This window comes from Hoplias malabaricus, chromosome 9 (genome assembly GCF_029633855.1).
Source record: "Hoplias malabaricus isolate fHopMal1 chromosome 9, fHopMal1.hap1, whole genome shotgun sequence".
NCBI classification, from domain to species: domain Eukaryota; kingdom Metazoa; phylum Chordata; class Actinopteri; order Characiformes; family Erythrinidae; genus Hoplias; species Hoplias malabaricus.
Genome location: NC_089808.1, coordinates 9,185,965 through 9,209,381, shown reverse-complemented (window position 1 = coordinate 9,209,381; position 23,417 = coordinate 9,185,965). Strand labels below are relative to the sequence as shown.

The window sequence follows — 23,417 nt, the reverse complement described above, 5'->3', positions numbered from 1 at the left end:
TATCACTCCAGCAGTTTAGTTTTGGTTACATTTGTCCAGTTAGTCCTCTCCCGAATTTAGAGTCATTTCCAGCTACAGCAAAAATAAATCAGTTTTACCCAGAGCTGGAATAGAGCAAATTCCTCATCTCTGGTCATGCCTTTGAATGTTTGGAGGTCTTTATCTAAAACCTCCTTTCTGCACCATGAGCAGAGAGAGAGAGAAAGAGAGAGAGAGAAAGAGAGAGAGAGAGAGAGAGAGAGAGAGAGAGAGAGAGAGAGAGAGAGAGAGAGAGAGAAAGAAAGCCTAGCATATCAGACTGAGACTCTTTTTTTTTTTTTTTTTTTTTTTGATACTGGCTTTGTAAACACACTAGACTGGTTTTGAGCACAGAAACAGAATGGAGAGCAGCAAATGATGAGGAAATATCCTCAGAATCTTATAAAAAATGTTCTTTCATTAAAATTGTGAACATCGCCTTTATTTCCACTTTGTTTCCGCAGCTTTCTCTTTTGGGAAGACAAGACGTTGGAACATTGCTAGGAGAACTGAAACATATTTGATACGCTAATTTCATTCATTCATTCATTATCTGTAAGCGCTTATCCAGTTCAGGGTCGCAGTGGGTCCAAAGCCTACCTGGAATCATTGGGTGCAAGGCGGGAATACACCCTGGAGGGGGCGCCAGTCCTTCACAGGGCAACACAGACACACACACATTCACTCACACACTCACACCTACGGACACTTTTGAGTCGCCAATCCACCTACCAACGTGTGTTTTTGAACTGTGGGAGGAAACCCGAGCACCCGGAGGAAACCCACGCGGACACAGGGAGAACACACCAACTCCTCACAGACAGTCACCCGGAGCGGGAATCGAACCCACAACCTCCAGGTCCCTGGAGCTGTGTGACTGCGACACTACCTGCTGCACCACCGTGCCGCCCTATAAGCTAATTTTCTTCTTAAATTGTGTAATGTGTAATTGTGTAATGATAATGTAACAAATAAGAAACTTATAAACCACTTTTTAAATGAGCTGGAATGAGTTTGTATTCTTGTGTGACTTAAGTGCATCCAGTTCTCACAACACGTACCAACATCTTGAAGAGAGGAAGTAATTAGCATTGCAAAAGGAGACCAACTCTTTGAATATATTTAATGGCATGAACAAGTGTCCAGAAATATTTGTCTCAACGTCTCAGAAAAAAATAGCCATGGCAACATTACAGACCTTTAAGGACCATTCTGAGAATTCTAAGAATTTAAATTTTCCGACATGCGTCAGTTGCCTCTGAAAGATTCTTCGTTTTTCCACTGTCAAGGATTCGCCGTCATGATCTCATTCCTCAGTGACGAACCATTCAGGAGCCAACACCTCAGTGAACAGAGTTTGTTTTAGATAAGTAGTTATGTAGGGCGTCAGAATATGCATTAGTCTGGTTCTTAAACACCTGTCAGCCAGAACACGAGGGACTGACACATGATCTGCTCCCAAGCACTTCAGAAATGTCATTTGTGCTCAACACAATGCTTGTGTGCGCATTTATTCAGACCAGCATTTTTAAGTACTCTGTCCTTTTTCCTCCTCCCTTTATACCAGCGGTGTTACTACTAGAGAAGCAAGCTGGGCAATCGCTAAAGGAGCCTACAGCAACCAGGCCTACAAAATCTTTACAGGCCAATTGTATGTAACAATTGTACACCGATGAGTCACTGGAATATCACGTTTCTTACAAAAATCTTCACAAGATACTCATCAAAGTGATAGCTTCAAAACTGACAATCTCCATTTCCATAATGCAGCGCGTCCATGGTGACCGCGTTTAAACTGACCCTTCACGTACTGCGACAGGATACATTCATTATCTGTATCTTTGAAACCTAATGTAAACATTTGTGTTGCCGTTAGAGGAGTGGAGTCATGCCTAGAGAACAACAACTTGATAGATGTAGCAAAGGGAGAAAAGTGCTTATTACATTGTAATGACATAGCCGTGACATAATTACTACTTTGTAGTAGGGAAGAAAGGCCTTTAAAAGTCTAAGTCTATTTCCACTCTTTTTTTAAATAATATGCATTAATATAATGCATTAGTAGCATTTATATAACTGTGAGGACAACACATTTTATATCTAAGAGAGCAATTTTGCAAGAGAAATAAATAGGCTATGTAACTTAATGTCGTGAGAGTTAATGAAGTGTATTGATCTGTTTGCTGTAAACATTTTGAAACATTGCAAGTATCAGTTGGTATTTTTGAATTATTTAAAAATGAAATGATCTTGAAACATGCCAAAATATGGGCCCCATAGTGTCCATATATGCATGTTGACATACTAGACTATAGAGTAGTATTTATATATATATATGTGTGTGTGTGTGTGTGTGTGTGTGTGTGTGTGTGTGTGTGTACTTTGTGTGTGTGATTGAACACCGCCAATTGGAATAAGATGGAGAACTATTCCTCCCAACATCTATACATGCTATTACAAATGGCTGGATGCAATCAGATATTCACTGCAATGTTCCATCATACTGTAAAGCCTTCTCAGAAAAGTAGAAGCTGCCTTTGCAGCAAAAGAGGGATAACTCCCTGTGGACAGCCTTCATGTCAGAAGTTGTGCTGGACCAGCAGGTGTTCATAAAGGTCTGGACATGTGCTGTATTTGTTTCCAAACCTCACACCTCATCTCCAACACAAACAGTCTGCTGCTGATAACCAGATTGTCTGGTAAACGCACGCCACCTGGTTGCCTGACGTGAAATTCTTTTTCCGGAGGTGTGCGGGAGCTCTCAGGTAACCTCCACACATGCGCAGGCGCAGACAGGTAAGGCGCGGAGGTGGCAGAGGATGACTGGCAACAGAAAGGAGACAACAAAAATGACCGACAAAGCCAAGAGACACGATGTTCGCATGCGATGTCAAAAGTCTGGGAGTTGTTGCGTGTTTTTAGCATCTGTTTACACTCTTCACTGTCTTGTTTCTGTTCTGTTCTGTTCAAGGTTGAAGTCGAGCTCGAGGCGCCGCCCCCGTAGGCAGGTCTGGAGGTGTGCTCTGCACTATATGAGTGCGCGCTCCATCCGCAGATCAGAAGAGACGATTGGAGACGGCGGCGCGTTCTGCTCTGTTGTGCTGGGTTGTGTCGGTTTGGGTTTACAGCGCGTGACGGATGCGAGGAGGAGTGTGGTCACTTCTGGGAAAACGACTGGACGAACTCCTTGAAGGTCCTGACGACGCTTTGCTGCGAGATGAAGCTGCAGCTGTTAGGGGGCGCACGCACCGGGGCGCCATCCCCGCTGTCCGTGGAGGACGAGTTGGGGTCGGACGGAGATTGCGTGGCGCATAGCCCCGCGCCTCCAGCGTCGGTACCAGCCATGGCCGCGTCCGGGAGCGGGGGCATTGGCGCGCGCACGGACTCCAAAGGCAAGCCTTACACGCGCAGACCCAAGCCCCCGTACTCGTACATCGCCTTGATCGCGATGGCCATCCGGGACTCGAGCTCGGGCCGCCTGACGCTGGCCGAGATCAACGACTACCTCATGCGCAAGTTCCCGTTCTTCCGCGGCAGCTACACGGGCTGGCGGAACTCGGTGCGCCACAACCTGTCGCTCAACGACTGCTTCCTCAAGGTGCTGAGGGACCCCTCGCGCCCCTGGGGCAAGGACAACTACTGGATGCTGAACCCCCACAGCGAGTACACGTTCGCGGACGGCGTCTTCCGGCGACGAAGGAAGCGCATCGGCAAGAAGAAACAGGAGGAGGATGAGGAGGAAGACGAGGAGGGCTCCGGACAAGGACGACCACCCGTCCAAGGCTCCCCGAGCAGCGTCAAGTTCTCCAGCTCTTTCGCCATCGACAGCATCCTCAGCACGCCGTTCAGAAGCGAGGAAAAGCGGCCACAACCACCGCCGCAACAGCAGCAGCAGCAGCTGCGAAGGGACTTTTACTACTTCTCTTCCTCGCCATCCTCTCTTCTTCTCCTTCCTCCTCCTCTTCCTCCAGCTCCTCTTCCGCTCACGCGGGGCCCCACCACGGGAGGGGGCTACCATCACCCGTTTCAGATAGACTACCTGCTCGCGTGACGAGTGGAAAGCAGGAGGGACTCTTGTTTGTTTGTTTGTTTGTTGTTTGTTTGTTTTTGTTTTATATTGGACATGATGGCACTTTATACCAAGCACTGGACGTTAGTAGAAAAAAATAAACAAACAAACAATCAAAAACATTTCGTCATTTCAGCATCCCGTTGCCTTGGAAACCTCAAATTGAGGGGGTGGGTTGGGGGGTATGGGGAGGGGTGAGTTAGGAGAGGGACTATGGTCTGGAATGATGGATGGAGGGACGGAGTGCGCGCACAAATAGTAAACATTTGGCAGTCGCCTGCTAAGGTTTGCACACCCTTGAACTAATGACAGATTGACTAATGATTATTACGTTTATGTAATAATAATGTAACACCCGCTTTATATAGTAGTAATTTGGACTTTTGTATTAATTATATTTATTCGGTGTGGGTACAAACCATAAAATATATACGAAAACGCCATAATTTCTCCATGAGCCTTTTATGGTGTGTTTGTAAACACTGACAGCGCAAATGCAAAAAGTGTGTTACCTATAAACAAATTATTTACACTTAAAATATCATCAAACGTGTCATTTGCAAGTAGGGTGTCTTCCAAACTTTGCACGCGACTGTTTTTATTCGGTAATGTATTTATGTTGAGCTCATGGCCTTTGTTTTTTTTTTTTTTTTATATATATAAACATTACTCTATAGAAATATGGAGTATTTCTTTATGTTTTGTTGCTGAGTTCAACTCAAACGCAATGTTGAAAATGTTGCCTTGACTTGTTTACTGTGTTTGCTTTTGATACGAAAAAATAAGACTGACACCAGCGGTCAGTCTCACGGTGACAGGTGAGGAATGGTCATCTCACCTGTTCTGTTCGTGACGGAACTGGACAGCACTGTATATTTCTACTGAAAGAATGATGAATGCATGCCGTGTTTTTATAGGCTACTGAATAATAAAACTTCTTTCAAGAGAAAGCCGCCTTTTCATGCTTTATTTGAAAATGTTGTGCAATGTTTACGTAACAATGACATGCTTTTATTACTCATCACACGGAATATATCAATACTACACAACAGGTTATCAACAGCACGGTTACATATATCGCCATAAATGACGTCATATTCCCATTACTGAGACATAACTTAGCTTACAATGATTATGACTTTAGGTCTTGGAGTATAATGACCATATTAATACAATTATTATACGATCATTTATTATGATTCAAGGCGAGGTCAATATTACTAGACTGTAAGTCATAATTATGAGGTACACATCCATAATTATGAGTGTAAGCTATAATTATGAAGGTTTCTTATTATGGCTTTGTACACGCCCTTAACACTCAGAGGCTACAAAGAAACAACATATAAAACAGTTAATTGAAAACGTTAATCGTATTTTTATGCTAATGAAAAAAAGACAAATTTGCAATAATCAGTTCTCTCTCTCTCTCTCTCTCTCTCTCTCTCTTTCTCTGTATTTACTTATTTATTCTTATCTAATATTTTTCAAAGAACACACTGAAAAACGTTAACGGTCACTTTTCATATTGACGTGACTTGAACTTCATTGTGACCATGCGGCTGGTTTTTAAAAAAGGCGGGGCAGCCTGAACCTATGATGCAATATTGTTCAAATTTGACCTCTTCAGTACGGACAGGTTCAGCTGTCTTAGAAAATGATTTGTTTTATTTTCAGCAGCATATTGTTATGGAAGAAAAAAACTATTTCAATATCTTAAAATTGTTGTCCAACAATTAGTACTAACTAAAATACTTAAATCAGATTATTTTGATGTAAGATTCGTACCTGTGTATTAGCTTTACTAATTAAGAGGTTTTACTTGTTTTTATTTATTTATTTTTTAAGGTGCCACAAAATGAAACACAATGTAAGAAATTTAAAGTCATAATTTTTTTAATTTCTTTGTCAAAAGCCTGAACCACTAATCCAACTTTTACTGACTACCTTTAATGTGTCTGTTGTATTTGTAAATAATGCTGTAAAATACCATCTATAATGGAGAAGTGTGAAAAAATAAAAATATAGGCAAATGCCTTTTAAATCATAATAATACACAGAATGAAACACATTAGAAAAAGGCCTTCACAATTTAATGACAACATTAAATGTTCAAGAAAACTCTAAAAGAAAACTAACATTTAATAACAAAATAAAATACTTATATTAAAACGTCGATCCATATATGAACAAAAGAAATGAGAAAACGAAAGAGAGATGAAAGAATAAGTGAAAGAATATACCAACAAACTAAAACAAACAAACAAACAAACCAAATAGACCATGACTATGTTTGTTGTTACAGCAGGTCACTGCAGGAAGGAACGAAAGCTTTAAATGAAGCTGTACATACCAAACGTTCTTGATGTATTTTGAGGTGTTACACGTCACAATGGGGGAAAAAAAGTTCTTTTGATAATGCGTTTATCAATGTATCTATCTGTAGTGGAGGGAGGGGAAAAATCCGATAAAGAATCCACCAGCCCAGTGAAAAGCGAACCTTTGACAGAGGGGAAATATGCAAAAGCAAAACATGAAATCAGTCATGTCAGGTGTACTTCATCAAATTTATAACTACATTAGAAATGTCAGCTTAATAAATGTAGCGTATAGTTGGAGAATAAAACAAACCAACACACACACACACATACAATCATATAATCTCTAAACACTCAGGAAAATACAGATTCATCGAAACTTTATAGAATTTGAGCACGATACGTTGCCAGAGCACAGTTTAAGACCCGCTCGTTACTGTTATCGGACAGTGTTTTTCAAAATATCTTACGAACGCGTCTAATTAACACGTTTGTTTATTTAGACCAGCGTGTGGGTGACAAGGACTTTTGCTCGTGTAAAATGTACAAGCTGTTACTAAAACACCTCGCTTGATGAAGGGTAAGGCTTAGAGTAGGGTCAGGATTGCATTTAGCGGTATTGACGCTTAAATGACACAAACGTGACACGTAAACGTAAATGTTTATACTACACAAATTTTACCAACATACGGAATAAACAGAATGCTTGATCGGTCACGATATTTAACACGAAAATCTCGTTCAGAATGAAAATCGTAATTATGTGGAGCGTACAATTAATATGTTTTTAACACTTGCCGACACTCGTTACGCTACTAAAAACGCGTTTAATTTTAAGTAAATGTGGAAAAAGAACTAAAGCAAATGAAGAGGGGCGGAGGGTCCAGTTTAACCCTAAACAGATCAAACTGAATCACATAAAAAAAGAACTGTACAAAGCTCTGAAAACATACAGTAGCAATATTACAATGTGATATGTACAACTCTACTACAGATGCGTTCGGATCAGACCAACACTTTTTTAAGCTCCACTTAATACTGTGAACACTTGTGCCATATTCCGTACGATAACAAGCGGGAGCTGTGTATATCAGGAGTTGAGTATTACGAATTACTTACTGTCTCTGGTGAGGGTGCAGCACGCGCTACACAGATGAATCTGACGTGGATGATACTGAGGCTGAAGACTGCTGTCGTAATAGGCGCACAGGTGAGCTCTCAGCTCAGAAAGACAATACTGCAGCCTACAGGTAACTTCGCGGAGATACCTCTGCACAGCACCCTCATATTAACCCTTTAAATAACACACCTAGAAACCATTTTATACCCGGATATTTCATCCTGAATATCAGCCCAGCAGGACAACCCTCGAGCTTTATTTCTTTTGTTAATATTGTTGTGTCAGATGCATCAGAGTGAGCTTGTAGCAAGTGCATTGATTAAAATACAGTTTAAAATCGTACATTGGGTACAAGGTCACTCAGATGCGCCTGACAATCTGACACACACACACACACACACACACACACACACATATATATATATATATATATATAACTGACACACCTACCTCGTTGGTCCAGCTGTCACTGTATGCTGTCCACACTTTTGGCTGGATATCAGCAAGCAGCAGCACTTAATTTACTATTATCTTATGTTCCAGTATAAATTTTTATTATTATTATTATTATTATTATAGTATAACATTATCTACATTTTGTTCCCTGTTTGTGTTGCATTCTACAGATTCCTGAAAGCGGTCACCAATGTGTCGTTATTAAAGTTTTTGGACTGTGTGTTTGTGTATTTCTCCTCTGTAAACAATACTCAGTGTTGGAGGCTTAGTTTGTGTGTGTGTGTGTGTGTGTGTGTGTGTGTGTGTGTGGAGGGGGGTGGGGGGGTCATTCACAGGCGCCTTTAGACATTCAATGTTGTCTCTTTTTCGACTTTTCCCTGAGAGAGCGGACACGGGCTTATTTGGCCATTCACTATTTATGTTTTCTGTCTAGAAATACAAATATCCGCTTCGAGCCACGGGCAGAAAGTAAAAGCAGCGGCTCTGCACCAGGAGCGCAACGCGCATGTGCGCAGACGCAAAGACAAGAAGAAGAAGAAAAAGAAGAAGAAGAAGAAAACAACCCGGTCCAATTTTAGCCAAGAGAACGTGGGGGGATTCGACTAATAATAGCAGAAGAACCCGCCGCTTTTGCCTGTAACAATGTGATCCCAGAACTAGCGCGCAGAGAGTTAAGCCTTCAAAGTCTTTCAAGTGTTTCTTCTGCGCCGCGCGCTGCTTCCTGCACCGCAGCGGGGTGATTCGGTTCTGATGTTGCCGGATATTCGGTGGATATGATGCTCTTTACCTTTTATTGTTGTGAAGCAGAGGTTGATTTTTATCTCCACATCCTTCTTTAGGACCCGCGTTTGATAAGCGCCTTTGAAATCAGAGCTGCTGCTGCGCGTTTTACGCATTTGCAGCTTTTACGAGCGTCTGACCGTGCCATGCACTTGTTTCACCGCTCTCTGAACGCCAGACATGACGTAGACATGTTCCAAATTCACCGCATTAATGACATACTCAGAATGTCCGAGCTTTGTCCGTTTTGTCCAGTCGCAAACTTGAACTAGCCACTGGAGCGCTGTATTAGTTGTGAGAAATTTGTAATGAATATCCCTCTAAAACATCAAAATTACACATTAACTCTGTTACAACACGTTATTATAATTAGGTTGCTATGTTATTAACATGATATAAACATCAATGCTGTACACTTAAGTGCTGCGTAATATTATTGGTTGGACACTTGTAATAAATAACTTATAACTAAAAGAACTTCCAAATAAATCAAAATCCGTTACAACAGGTTATTACAACAGTATTAAAATGTTATTATCATGTAATGAATATCAGGACTGTCAACCGGAATGCTGTACATGTTGATAGGAACACTTTAATAAAGACCTCAGGCCACTTGTTATAAATATATTAATACAATGTTTATAACCTTTTTATATATACATTTAATTGCCTTATAATTTTCCTTAATATTTAAATGGGCGCATTTGCGACTATATATATATATATATATATATATATATATATATATATATACATATGTGAAAAGGGTTATATGAATATTTAGATTATTTAAATGTAGGCATTTTGAATTGAAGGCTATAAAAAATGCTATTGGTTGAGGTTTAATTCAAGTATAATAACTATTATAACAATAATAACAATAATAATAAAGTTTCTAGTTATTATAATTAATTATAAAAGCCGTGGATGGCCTCGATTTTAAGTCCGTGTTAATGGACTTCTTCCCCACTGTTAATTATCAGCCCTCTCTGGGGTAGAGGATCTCAGCGCGCGGGACAGTGGTAAACTGAAACTGCGCTGTGTGTGGTATCGTAGGCGGCTGATGGAAAAAGCCTGTTTCCACTCATGTCAAAGCCATTTATCCAGAACAGCCCTTTACAAGCATGTACACACACACACACACACACAGCAAGAGATCTCCTTCCACCGCGTTCTGAAGAGGATGCTCCTGCCTTACTGCCCTTTATCATCAGATTCTTCACTGTTTATGTCTCTGCAGCCGTTTGTTTGGATTATTTCCCCAGTGAATATAAGTTAAAGTATTGTGTACAGAGAACGCATTCACGTTTTAACGCGCCCAATTACTATGTAATTGGGTGGATTTAATGTATATTTAATACGTGTCATATCATATTTGCCGTTATATATTTAGGTTTTTCTGTAGAGAGTGTGTTAACTTATTTTCGCACCCAAACTGATCAGAGGGTGTGCAGACTTTTTTTACACAGCATGTTGGACTCCTGATGAAAACCAGCAGGAAACCAATTGCCCCCCCCCCCCCCCCCCCCCTCACCCTTCTCTCCTCAGGCACCATCTTCAGCTCGAGCGTTTTGGCGTGTGGCGCTGTTGACTGAAATGTCCAACCTGGGGCTTTTGACAAATGGCCTTATTGCGTGTTTGAGGGCTATGGAAGGTGGGGAGGGGTGAGGGTGGGGGCAGTAGGGGGTAAGACTCTGCACTAACTCTCCGCTGGACTGATGGCTGGACACGGGCCAGTCTTGAGAAAGAAAGAAAAAAAAAAAGAGTGGGAGGAGGACTGGGGGCTGCGTCTGCGCAAAGCGGGCTGATTTCTTGGAGGGATTTGGTGAGGATCTGGATGGGAGGGAGAGGTGGGCAAGAGGGAGATTTACGAACTGATAGGTGGTCGCGTTTTGTTTGGCCGCGCGGAAGAGGGTCTCGGAGCAGTGTGTTTCCTCCTCTCTTTAAGGCTTTGCTTAGTCTTCGCCATGGCCACCAAGAGAGCAAGGACGAGTGGCAGTCTCGGGGACACGTAGCCGGAGCTGAGCCGGATCAAGAGCTGGGCGCAAAACTTACGCATCTTTTTTCACGTTTTAGATACTCGTTGCTATTTGGAGATACGTTCGATTTGGTTGATAATTCCAGCCTAAAACTACCCGGATTTCTGGTTATTCCCGTTTTTTTCTTTTTCTTTCTCCTTAATTTGAAGCTTTCTGTTGCACTCAACGATGACCACCGAGACGTCTCAGCAGCAGCTGGACCCTCCACCTCCTCTGCGCTCAAGCCCCGTGTCCACGGGCTCCCTCCACACGGCGCTCCAAGGCTCCACTGGCACTGGCACCAAAGCCAAGAAGTCCAACTCGGGTATGCGGCGTCCGGAGAAGCCGCCGTATTCCTACATCGCGCTGATCGTGATGGCTATCCAGAGCTCGCCCACCAAGCGGCTGACCCTCAGCGAGATCTACCAGTTCTTGCAGGCAAGGTTCCCCTTCTTCCGCGGATCCTACCAGGGTTGGAAGAACTCGGTGCGCCACAACCTGTCGCTCAACGAGTGCTTCATCAAGCTGCCCAAGGGCCTGGGCAGACCGGGGAAAGGCCACTACTGGACCATCGATCCTGGCAGCGAGTTCATGTTCGAGGAAGGCTCCTTCCGCCGCAGACCTCGCGGGTTCCGCAGAAAGTGTCAGGCCCTAAAGCCGGCCATGTACCGCATGATGAACGGCATCGGTTTCGGAGCACCGGTCCTGCCCCAGAACTTCGACTTCCAGACACCGCCCGCCTGCCACGCCGGCGGCTACGGACTGGACGCCATGACAAACGGCTACGGCCTGGACGCAATGACCAACGGAGCGCCTCATCATGTTCCTCACGTGTCCCATGTGTCTTCTGCTCCGGGATCCGGCTACATGACAGCGTGCCAGGTGACTCCAGGTGGAGAATACGGACCAGCGGATAGCAGTAGCAGCCCCCTGCACTCTTCCTCGGCAGTGACAGGGGCTCTGGAGTGTCCGTCTGCTCACTGGGCATCGTCCGGTGTGGCGCCCTATATCAAGCAACAACAGCTGGCCTCCAGTAGTAGCAGCAGCCCCACCTCCTCCGCGCTGCACTCCAGTATGTCGCCCTACTCACTGGAGCAGAGCTACCTGCATCACAGCGGCAGGGACTCGGCAGATATCGCAGGTAATATCTCTAACGTAGTGGTTCTTGGACCAACACTGGACCACACCTCTAAAAAGCAATTGATCCAACTGCAGGGTTCTATACTTGTCGTGATAACAGAGCCATGGGATATATTCCACAGCTTGGAAGTGTTTTCTTATTTAATATGTTTTATAATCTTAGCCTGATGTCGCCATTTTCCTTAAAATATTTCAATATACATATTGTCCTTGTGCTCAGATGCAGCAGGGAAATAAACTACTTACTTTAATAGAAAACAACATTCTTCGATTCATTTCTTATTTCCGTGCACAACAAATTCCCAGTGTCATGCTAATACCGTATTAGTAGTACAGCAAAAATCGATAGCAAACATTCCAGGATCTATATAGTCACTTTTACCAACGATAGGAGCCATTTTGTTGCTATATCGAAGCACTTCGTATTTTTTTAGATGAACTCATAATAAGTTCGGCATCATTTAAAGAAACAATCGAGCCACGTATTTATTCAACGGCTCGTTGGTTATGTGGAAAACCATTGACTATCCTGAATAACCGTTGGAGCACCATTTTTAATTGTGTATGCTAGCTTAGCCTAGACCTGAAGTTACAAAGACCATAGACATTTCGGTTATTGTGTTTGGCTTAATGCTACGTCTCAATTTCCGTCAAGAAGAAGGATTAACCATTATGCGCAGTCACAGTTTATAAAATAAATATATTAATAAATAAACAAATACAGCTGTAAACTCCGGCATGCCACTGTTTCATCCACAAACATGTACCCATATAAAATCAGCAATGCGCGCGTTTTTGTAAGCAATATTTTGAAGTTCGCCAGTGTAGGTGAGTTCTTCATGTCTGAACCCGATTCCTGTTTTGTTGCTTGCAATCTTGATAATAAGGTTTATTTCTTTTCCAAATCGTTTTTAGCACGAGGCTAGCTAATTAATTAAAGGACAATATTTGTTTGTTTTTGTTTAAAAAAAACAACTATTTGGGAATGTGTTTATACCGCGATTTAAAACAAATATACTATAAATGGGTCACCAATTTAACCTAAACATACTCAGAGGATAACTATTTTAATTCAACTCAAATAAACATTTTAAATCACTGGCTGTTTCATTCCAAGTGTTTATTTGAGCTGAATAATACCAGAACATATTATAGAAAGTGGGTCCTATATATTTTAAATAAACGTTTACTGTATTGTGTGGAGCTGTGTGAAGGATTTCTTAGGAATTCTGCAAACCATCGGTTAGAGAGAGATATTTGTTTACAACAGGCTTGACACAGATGTATACCATTGCTTATGTTTTAGTCTTCTCTTTATAAGGCAAACCCTAGGCGGTTTAACCGACTGCCACTCAGTTGAGATCACAGAGTGAAAGGCCACATTGTTCATAACCTTCAAACCAGGCTAATTACAAAAGCGCTAACTTGGCGAACGCTTTCATCTAGGACCACCGTGCGCTTCGTGTAATGTAATCTCGGACAAGCAGCAATACCCAAAGCAGGACGAGTGGACAGTTGCGTTTTGTTTCGGACGCTAATCTTGGAAAACAATAGGTCCAGGCCACAGAACGCCTCGAGCTCGTGAAAATGTCTGAAGAAGGAAGGTCCAAGACTTTAGCAAGTTTTTCCAAACCGTGTAAAAGCCATCTGAACAAAAACAAATGTATCCAGTCCACGTTAGACACACGAAATAACAACTGTTCTGAATTTACAATATTGTAGGTATGTTGTAATAATACCCCCTCCCCCTCCCTCTCCTCCCAAAATAGAGATTAAATAACCAATGTGATTTTGATCAGAAGAGCCCTTTTTTTTAGTGAATTGTTTGGCTCCCCTTTTTAAAGAACAACGTTCCTCTCATCGTTTCTTAACCCCAGCCTTCAGGGTTAAGAAAACAGCGCTGTCTTTGCCAGCAGATTGGGGATGAAAACCCAACACCAGGGAAGGCTGAAGAGGATTTCGAGGAGGCTTCCCGGAGGCTTAGTGTCCTGTTAAACTTAATGTGAGGGCTGTTTTTTAACTATTTACACACGCAGGCGGTCGTCCAGGCCTTCCTCTGAGGTCTTAATGCCAAATAAGAGCTGCCAATCACCTGGAAGGGTTGTTTCTTTACAAAAAAAAAAAAAAAAAAAAAAAAAAAAAAAAAAAAAAAAACACGAGTCTTGTAATGCGCTAGCATGCAGCATGAAAACTAAACACACCGAGCACTGAACCATCACATCTGGTGTAGGTCTCAAGGCCAAAACGGCCTCTGTGTCCAGATCCAGCATTTGTGTCCAGATCCCATGCACCAGAATAAAGGCAAAGTGAAAGTTAGGATACTGTGTCGAAGCTAAAGCAGTCGCTAAATTCTTATTAGACCTTGGATTAGCCCAATTACGTAGACCCGAAAGAGTTAATTTACTACAGGCTAGCTAGGAAATGACCTTAATATGGGTCGGTTAAAGGTCAATTAGACGTGTCAAATATCTAATATGCTGGAGAATATTATTTGTTATGAACTACGAGTCTGTGATTTGTGTAAAGCGGCCTTAATTAGCTGAAGCTGTTTGAAAAATATTGTTTTGAAAACAATAAAGGTTAGCAAATGGTCCTTGGCTTGGCCACGTGTTATAGGACTGACATAAGTGTTTACAATAATATAAGGGGGGATCTTAAAAGAAGATACATTTATTTGTGATATAAACAACGCTAAAAAATAAACGACATTTTCACATCAATAGCGTCATGAAAATAGTTTTTATTAAATGTTTTTGTTTACGTTTTTTTCCCGCCATTCTAGTGCTTCAGATGTAAGACTGTTAAGAAATCAGCAAAACCCATGTTTTTGCGTATCCAAAACCTATATAACTTCACATTTCTAATTACAAGTTCCATAGGGAAGACCAGAATTGTCTTCAATAAACGCGAAATGTTGTGACGGGACAATAACACCTACAAAGAAAAGAAAAGAAAAAAAAATCCATGTCATTTTCGGGGACAGGGCTTATTTCTATGTGACTTCAAATTTGAGCAAAATGCAAAGATATACACAGTGAATTCACCGGTGTTAAATTGTTACACTAACCGTGTTAATTTAACCCTTATAGTGCTGATTTAACACTGGTGAATTTACTGTACTTTTAAAAATGTTTTTTTGAAGTCTTAACTGTGACTCTGTCTTGGCTTGCAGTGGGAATCCCTCGCTATCAGACGCACTCTTCGCCAGTTTGCGACAGAAAAGACTTTGTGTTGAACTTTAATGGCATCGCCTCCTTTCACCCGACCGCTGGCGGATCCTACTACCACCACCATCATCACCAGCTTCATCATCAGGGCGTCTGTCAGGACGTGAAACCGTGTGTGATGTAGGGCCGAGGGGAATTGGACTGAGAGCTGGAAAACGCCTGGTTTCTGGTTTACACCCACACCCCGGTCTTCTGATGCCTTCCACTGAGGGACACGTCACGCAGAGCACGAAGCTAATACTTCCGTAACAGACTGAGGACGCTCGCCCCGAGTATAAATTATGAAATGTTGAACGATGAAGAGGCTTTAGGCAAGAAAACGCGGGCCTGTGTTTAGATTTAAAGCTTTGTAGAAATGCACTCTTTCTGGACGTTTCTGTGGACGGTTCTTCGCATAGACAATGTACCACTGTAAGACATCCACAATCCATTATCTACAACCTCATATATAACTTGTAATAGAAATTAATAGAATACGATTTTTTTCCCAAACAATTTAACCCATATCTACTGGGACATCCATCTTGATTTTGTAAGGAAATGTAAATATCAGCGGGTATTTTCACATGATCAAGAAATCCTACAGCAAATTAACCAATTTAATTTGACAAATAACCCCCCACAAACACACACAACAGCACGTGACAGTGACACGCACACTCACTATAGAATAAATCGTTTTCTTTTTTGTTGACCCCAAAATTTCAGAGTTGGTTTAAATCTTATTTATTATGTTTTTTAGTATAATAAACAAAGTTGGACCACCAATAACTGCCGAGTTTAACTTCATCTGAATCCTACTATCCGTCGTCAGGGACAACGTATGAAAACAAAAATAGATTTTACAGTTAGTTTTCTGTAAAAAAATTTTGAGAATCTCTTATCGAAAAATATTTGATCAATAATTGAGGATCTCAGATCGAAAAATAAAGCACACACACACACACACACTCACGTACGTTGATGCTTTTGATGCAACCATAAACTGGACACAAAGCCACATAAAGACGTGTCTGTATGTTATATATGTTGATAAAGCAGGTGCCTATACATTTTAGACTACGCGTTTTTTTTTCCTTTTTTTTTTTTGGAAAGCAGTTATTAGAGTTTTCTGTTCCACTGATAAACATTAGCCACAGCAGCCGTCCACTTTCCACTCTGTCTACAGGGTATGATGTGTATGTTGTTATGCTGGTTTCAGTTTTTTGTTGTTGTTGTTGTGAAGTTTGTTTTAATTTCAAAATAAGGCCGAAAAAGACTCATACGTCAAATGTACTTTAATGACAAGATTATTGCTGACTGCACTTACTGTATTCCAACAGCGCAGCAACATCAGTGTTAATGTCCTTCAGCATTTTAATCCTGCAGGAATATTCCGTTTCACACTGAACACCCTGCGCTTTTGAAGAACAACAAATTGCATTTATGTACAGTTCAATAAAGTCTATATATTCTCAAAAGAAATGCATATCATTCTTATTCAATTTTATAGTCGAACTTACTGGGTTTTCACGTGTTTGTTACATTAAGCCAAAAAAAAAAACGTGTTTAGACGTCACAAACGAAATGCTCACTGCCTTAAAATGAGATTCAGACGAGTTAAATAAAGCCGTCAAGTAACAAAGAAAGCACGATATACAACAAAACAGAGGTAACCACATTTAAAATGTGTAATTTCTACAGTGTAAAGTCGGCCCTCTTTTATGAAAAACAACTTTTAAACACTCCATTAATCAAATGTTTAACATCTCCTCTTTGTGGGTCAACAAAGTGGCTTTTTATCTTCAAGTGTTTACAAACAACACAAAACACAAACTCAAGGAAGAGCCCAAAGAGTTTTAGTTGTTGAGTTGCACGTGTTTTTTGTATAGCTTATGTTTCTTTGTTTTTTGATAATTACTTTGAGATATTGTCATTTCAATTGATGCATTACAATAATAGTAGCAGTAAATCTACAAATGAATACTATTACTACTAATAATAATGATAAAATAGCTACTGGGAACATTCAAACTATTTTAAATTTACAAACGCTAAAATATTGACTTTATTATTTACGCGATTATTAACTACAAATGCGCGCGATATCACTTGTGTACTATTATTATGTTCTTCACTAACGTACAAGGGAATACATACATTTTTAAACGATGTTGTCCGTTTGAGCATAAATAATGTTACGTCACTAAATACGAGCTAATTAATTTCCTTAATGAGCTCCAAATGAGATTTAAAGTAATCTTCAATGCTGTCTACAACAGGACTAAAAATGATTTATTATGTTGGTGTGTTTAATACTGAAGTACAAAGAAGCCATGAATTCCGTATACGTTTCTATACCGTAATATTGCGCTCACAGCGTACATTTCTGAAGATTAGCTCAGCTAACAAGATCCGAGATGACAGCAAGACGTTAGCGAAGGGTCCGCATACGCAAAAGGATTAGCCCTTGTTTGTTCATCAACCACAAAAGAAAAATCTTACAATACGAGAAGTAAATGTAATAATGATGATGATGATGTTGAAGATGAACGATGAAACAAGATGTTGATAAAGTGTCACAACAGCTTTTGTTACTGTTACTCATAAATCAGCTATGATTTCACGAAATCACTCAAGGAAAAAAAAAGAATGAACCCATGGTCTCGGCTTATATTATTTATATTAGTACGGGACCACCGTCGTTGAACAATACGAGATTATATTTCCTCTCAGTCGATGTGACTGCGGTTCGATCAGGCTTCATGCTCGAGACTGAGGCTGTAACAGAGTTCAAGCGCCAGTGCAGCTCTTACATGGTGTTGTGTCTCCCTCTACCGTCAACATCACTGTATAATCAAACCGAGCAAACGTTCCGTAAAAATCAATAAAGATTCCATAAATATATACACAGCTACAAGTAACAGCAGCAGCGGTGGAAACTGTTTTAGTAACAGCATTATAAGCAGCAGTAATAGTGGCAGTGTGTAATAGTTGTAGTAGCAGCTGCGGTAATCATAATATTAGCGGTAACAGTGTGGTATTAGTGGTAATAGTAGCAACTGTTTAATAATAACAACAGTAATAATAGCACAAGCAGCAGTAGTAGCAGAAATAGTAGTAGTTTAAACAAAAGTAGTAGCACTATTAGTACCAGCAGCAGGTTTAATAACAGCAGTAGTCACAGTCTTAGTAATAGCAGCAGTAGCATTTACTGTAGTAATAGTAGTAGCAGTAGCAGTGAAATGTGTAATAGTAGCATAAAGAAGTTGTTGTTGTAGCTGCAGGAGCAGTTGTAGTTGTACGAGTTGTAGGAACAGCAATAATAGTAGCAATACAAGCAGTAGTATTAGTAGTCACAATAGTAGTATAAGCAGCAGTAGTAGAAGTATGAGGAGCAGTAGATCTAGTAGTTATTTGCATTATTAGCAGCAGTAATACTAGTAGCAACAGCAGAAGTAGAAGCAGCAACAGCAACAGTAATGGTAGTAGTTGTAGTAGTAGTAGTAGTATAGTAGTAGTATCCTTAGTACCAATAGCCTTAGTATAGAAGAGCAAGAATATGAGTAGAAGTGGTATCAGTAGCATTAGCAGTAGTAGCCTTAGCAGTAGTCACAGTAATGGAAGTAGTAGCAGTAGAAGTAGACATAGTAACAGAAGTATGAGAAGTCGCAGTAGCAGTAGTTCTTTTAGCAGTAGTAGAAGTAGTAGGAGGAGTAAGAGTAGAAGTATTATCAGTAGCATTCGTAGTAGTAGTCATAGTAAAAAAGTGGTAGTAGTAGCAGTTACAGTCAATATGAAATCAACATATTGTTAATCAAAGTCCACAAATGCTCCCACAGCACCATCTACAGGCCTAAAATATCTTTGCAGTTATAAATTGTGCTCAAGACAAAGTCACAAAATTTGTGTCCAATGATTCCTATATTAGGTAATATATAGGATCATATAATATCCTATATTATATTGTAGACTCCTATATTAATGAGTGATATCCACTTCTTCAAACTGGCCCCCATTGCTACCACAAGTGTTCCACTGCACACACAGCCAGCACACTGTCGGAAAAGTATATTAGCATAGCTCGTAAAAGGGCATTAATAAAACAAAGCTCAACGTAGTTTTTTTCTTTTAAAAAGTGCACACAAGCAAATAATTCTGGAGAACTGATGTTCTGACTGCAAAACAAACTCCTGCTCCGATTTGTTTTCATTCAGAAGATCCGCATCTGTTAACGTGAACGTCTGTGATTGTGGCTAAATGCCACTCTCTTACGCTAGGGCGACATGTTTGACGGAAATAACGACTGTTTTTATACTGCTTCCCTGACCAGGGTGTGTTTCTATGGGGATTATTAGGGGAGAGCTGACACTGCCACACTGTCCGGTACTCTTCAAAAAAATGTAATTCAAAAAAACATTTTAAGTCACTGAGAGGTTTTCAAAAACGTTCTCCAAGGTGGAGATTTTTTAAAACGACGTTGTGACCGTTATTGTGTGGACGAAAGAAAATTGAGACACGCTGACGTCACACTGCGTCTCTATATATATGGCTTAAATTCAGACAGTTCCTAATTACCTATATAGTGAATTAATAAATACATATATAAATAATTAGAATATATATATAAGTGTATTAAAAATATATAATAGTATATAATATATGGTTATGCATCCGTTTTTTTTATTTTTTTTTTAAACCGGAAAGAGGACAATCTCCATTTTTAAAAATAAACAGATCTGTGTGGACGGAGCCTTAGACTTAAACATTGCGTGTACTTATTTTAGTACATTAACTGTTTTTTAAAGCCAGTAAAATAACTATAAATAAAAGAAAATAGCCCTGTAGTGAAAACGATATGCCACTTTACTTTGTATACTTCTTTTTTTTATAATGAGTAAATTATGTTAGGCAGCACGGTGGCGCAGCAGGTAGTGTCAGTCACACAGCTCCAGGGGCCTGGAGGATGTGGGTTCGATTCCTGCTCTGGGTGACCCTCTGTGAGGAGTGTGGTGTGTTCTCCCCGTGTCCGCGTGGGTTTTCTCCGGGTGTTCCGGTTTCCTCCCACAGTCCAAAACACACGTTGGCAAGTGGATTGGCGACTCCAAAGTGTCCGTAGGTGTGGGTGAATATGTCTGTGTTGCCCTGTGAAGCACTGGCGCCCCCTCCAGAATGTATTCCTGCCTTGCGCCCAATGATTCCAGGTAGGCTCTGGACCCACCGCGACCCTGAATTGTATAAGCGGTTACAGAGAATGAATGATGTTATTTTAAGGCGCACAACTCTTTCAAATATGTAAAATCATTTGATAATTCTTCATCGAAAAATATGGAATGTGAAAGGACACTCTGGGGCAGCTGCACATGAGCCTAAGGTCAATATGATTAATGTCAAGGGATGGCTAATGAGTTAAAGGGGGACAAAAAACAACAACAAACAAGCAAAAAAGAACAGTGTCAAACAGTGGAACTGCATTTATTCAGAGTGATGGAATGCCATTCAACATTAGTACCGAATTATTTATTTATTCATTAGTTTGTTTGTTTGTTTATTTATTTCCTCCGAAGATCCGATTAACACTGATTTATTTCCTCATCCACCTTATTTGTCCGTTATTAATGACTTTGTATAGGCAGCTCCCAGCCACCAGAGGGAGACACAGCGTGGCGCCTCAGTAACGTAAGGGTAATGTCTGACACCTGTATCTCAGCAAATAGCAGCTCTCCTGTATTCTGGTGTTTAGTTTTGGTGTGTTGTGTCCAGGCTGGTCGGTAATCAGTCAAGTTGCACGAGTTCCCCTGGATATACTTTCTCTCAAGCTTTATCTTTTTCCCCAGATTTCACCCTCTCAAGAGTTGCTTGTAAGAATTTCTCTAGGTTCTAGACCCGGGGATTTATTTCTGGTAGGTTTCCACTATAAAAACACAGCGAGAACGGTTAAAGCCGTATTCGGATTGCATTAGTAGTGCATTACTTCGTCAGTTTGGTGTCTAACATTAAAGATATAACACTGACATGGTCCTCCATCTTGTATTAACCACAGAAAAAGAAGAACAAATACATGAAAAAAAAAAAACATTTGTCTATTATATGTTGCAGGATTTAATATGATGCTGAAAATGAATATGTAAACACTCACTATACTTTGGCGGTCTGAACAAAAGTGCTCCCATACTTGAGGCAGTTGAACATTCCATAGATGTTTCATTAATTAAACAATCACTGTAATGTTTCTCTCTTTGTCGCTGCATCTGTGTCTCTCAAGGAAACCCTTGATTTTGGGTTGTTTCACGTACTTTTGCACGTCCTCTGAGTGGGTGAACGTCAAATGGTTCGGACAAAAACATATAAAAAAATATAATAAATAAATAAATATAGACCCGTTATGGATAAAGTCCACGGTGCAAAGAGTATCGGTATTTTACAGGAGGAAGTCAATGTAAAAGGTAATTTTGGACATTTATATTGCTCCATTCATCATGGAATTTACACACAATGTAATGACGTAGTAAAGTAAACATCCACCAAAATGGAGACAGCCTATGTATTTCAGTGACGTAATGAAGTTCTTTTTTTTCTGAATAGACCATTTCAGTCATTTTCTCCTTTTCCAGGAAAGATTCTAGAGTCTTTTGCTCACTCGTGTTTACAAATTGCTCCACGTGAGGCGCTATTTAGTACTTTGTGCCCGTAAAACAATATTAGTATGGTATGTCTCAAATTTGAGAATGAGCCGTCACTGGCTTGCAGCTCTCCTCTTTAGTACTGGCCTGAGGACCACCAGTGATTGCTTTTTGGCTCCATTATGTGTTCCAGTGGTTGAGAAACCCTCTTCAATGCACTTCCTGAAACTGAGACCGCCAAAAAATGTGCAGTAGTTGCTCAATAGTGAAACTGTATGTTTTTAATTAAGTCAAGAGAATACTTTACATAAACCTCTATGAATGATAATCCTCCTTCTATTATCTAGTCTAAAGCCTTCCCAGAAGTGCAGAAGGGGACAAAGAGGGACAAAAAAACCTTAATATCCCTGATTTACAAAGAAATGTTGGATGAGCTTAGGGCCACAAAATGTTGGCCGTCTAATGTAAATACATGGCAACCCTGTTACCTCAGAAACTTGATGTATCAACAAAGCTGTTATTCCACATTTGTCCTTCTGAGTCTCCACCTGGTGGTCAACAGGAGAAAGTGCAATATAAAATGAGGCATCTTGAACCAGTACTAGCAGTAGGTCCTTCTAAACCTACGGAGCCCCTAAGGTGTATTTAGGAAGTCGTGGCCACTATTTAGTATTTTGAGGCCACAAAATACTATTAAAATAATATACTGTATACAACATACTATATTGTGGCCTCAAAATACTATATTGCGGCCTCAATATATTATTCCGTGGCCTCAATATGCTATTTCATGACCTCAATATATTATTTTGTGGCCTCAATATACTATTTCATGGCTTCAATATATTATTTCGTGGCCTTATTATACTATTTCATGGCCTCAATATATTATTTCATGGCCTCAGAATAGGATTTCATGGCCTTTCTAGGACAGCCAAACTCTCTTTCTCAGGAGTTAGAGGTGACAGACTTTTGCTCCCTCTTTAGAGCTGCAGCTTTCCTCTTTTCCTTTTTCACGTTGCATAATCTCTCTAGCAGATTTATGTGCTGTTTTACTTAGGCATATTCATTTTTGTAGGAGGACTGGATAGGGTGACCAGATTCGAGATGATGAAAAAGAGGACACGTCTCCGAAGGGGGGGTTGGTGGGGGCGACTACTGACGTGCAGACTGACCAATTACTTGTTTCCAGAGAAGGTTATCGAGCAATAACAGTAGCTCTACAGTCAGACCGTCCAATCCGAAGATTTTAGGCTACCTCACCACGTCCCCTTCTCACTCAAGTGAACCAATCGGAGTAGGGGAGGGCGGGACTAGTTTGTGAACGAAACGCTTCTTCAAATTCTATGTAAGCTCTCGAAAAACAAAATCCCGGACGTTTGTGAAATTTCGCCCGGACATATTTTAAGGCCTAAAAAAGAGGACATGTCTGCGTAAAAGAGGACGTCTGGTCACCCTAGGACTGGAGGAATTACAAAGGTTTCAGGAAGCACCCCTTTACTCTGCTCTGTAGCACATCTGCTATCCCCAGGTGCCCCCACCCAGCGAGTGTGGGCATTTACATTTACATTCGCAGCATTTAGCAGACACTCTTATCCAGAGCAATTCACAAAAGAGCTTAGAGTTCAGACAGAATGTGTATCCTAGCTACAACACATAGGTTAGG

General features: G+C 40.7%; 2 protein-coding genes across 2 annotated transcripts; both read left to right on the top strand.

The window, feature by feature from the left end:
• The first annotated feature begins 2,922 nt into the window (after window positions 1-2,922).
• foxq1a (forkhead box Q1a) lies at window positions 2,923-4,740 on the top strand. Its single transcript, XM_066681716.1, has one exon. It carries the CDS (start codon window positions 3,236-3,238, stop codon window positions 4,067-4,069), a length of 834 nt encoding a protein of 277 aa, XP_066537813.1. The 5' UTR covers window positions 2,923-3,235; the 3' UTR covers window positions 4,070-4,740.
• A 5,887-nt stretch (window positions 4,741-10,627) lies between these two features.
• On the top strand, window positions 10,628-16,591 carry foxf2a (forkhead box F2a). Its single transcript, XM_066681619.1, has 2 exons — window positions 10,628-11,923; window positions 15,095-16,591. The coding sequence occupies exons 1-2, from the start codon at window positions 10,972-10,974 to the stop codon at window positions 15,271-15,273; spliced, it is 1,131 nt and encodes a 376-aa protein (XP_066537716.1). The 5' UTR covers window positions 10,628-10,971; the 3' UTR covers window positions 15,274-16,591.
• Window positions 16,592-23,417: the final 6,826 nt, after the last annotated feature.

What these genes read in the sequence shown, in the direction of transcription:
- foxq1a (XM_066681716.1), top strand. Translation starts at nt 3,236, where the DNA reads ATGAAGCTGCAGCTGTTAGGGGGCGCACGCACCGGGGCGCCATCCCCG.
- foxf2a (XM_066681619.1), top strand. Translation starts at nt 10,972, where the DNA reads ATGACCACCGAGACGTCTCAGCAGCAGCTGGACCCTCCACCTCCTCTG. An exon ending in GGACTCGGCAGATATCGCAG is followed by an intron (nt 11,924 to 15,094) that starts GTAATATCTCTA and finishes CTTGGCTTGCAG; the next exon opens with TGGGAATCCCTCGCTATCAG.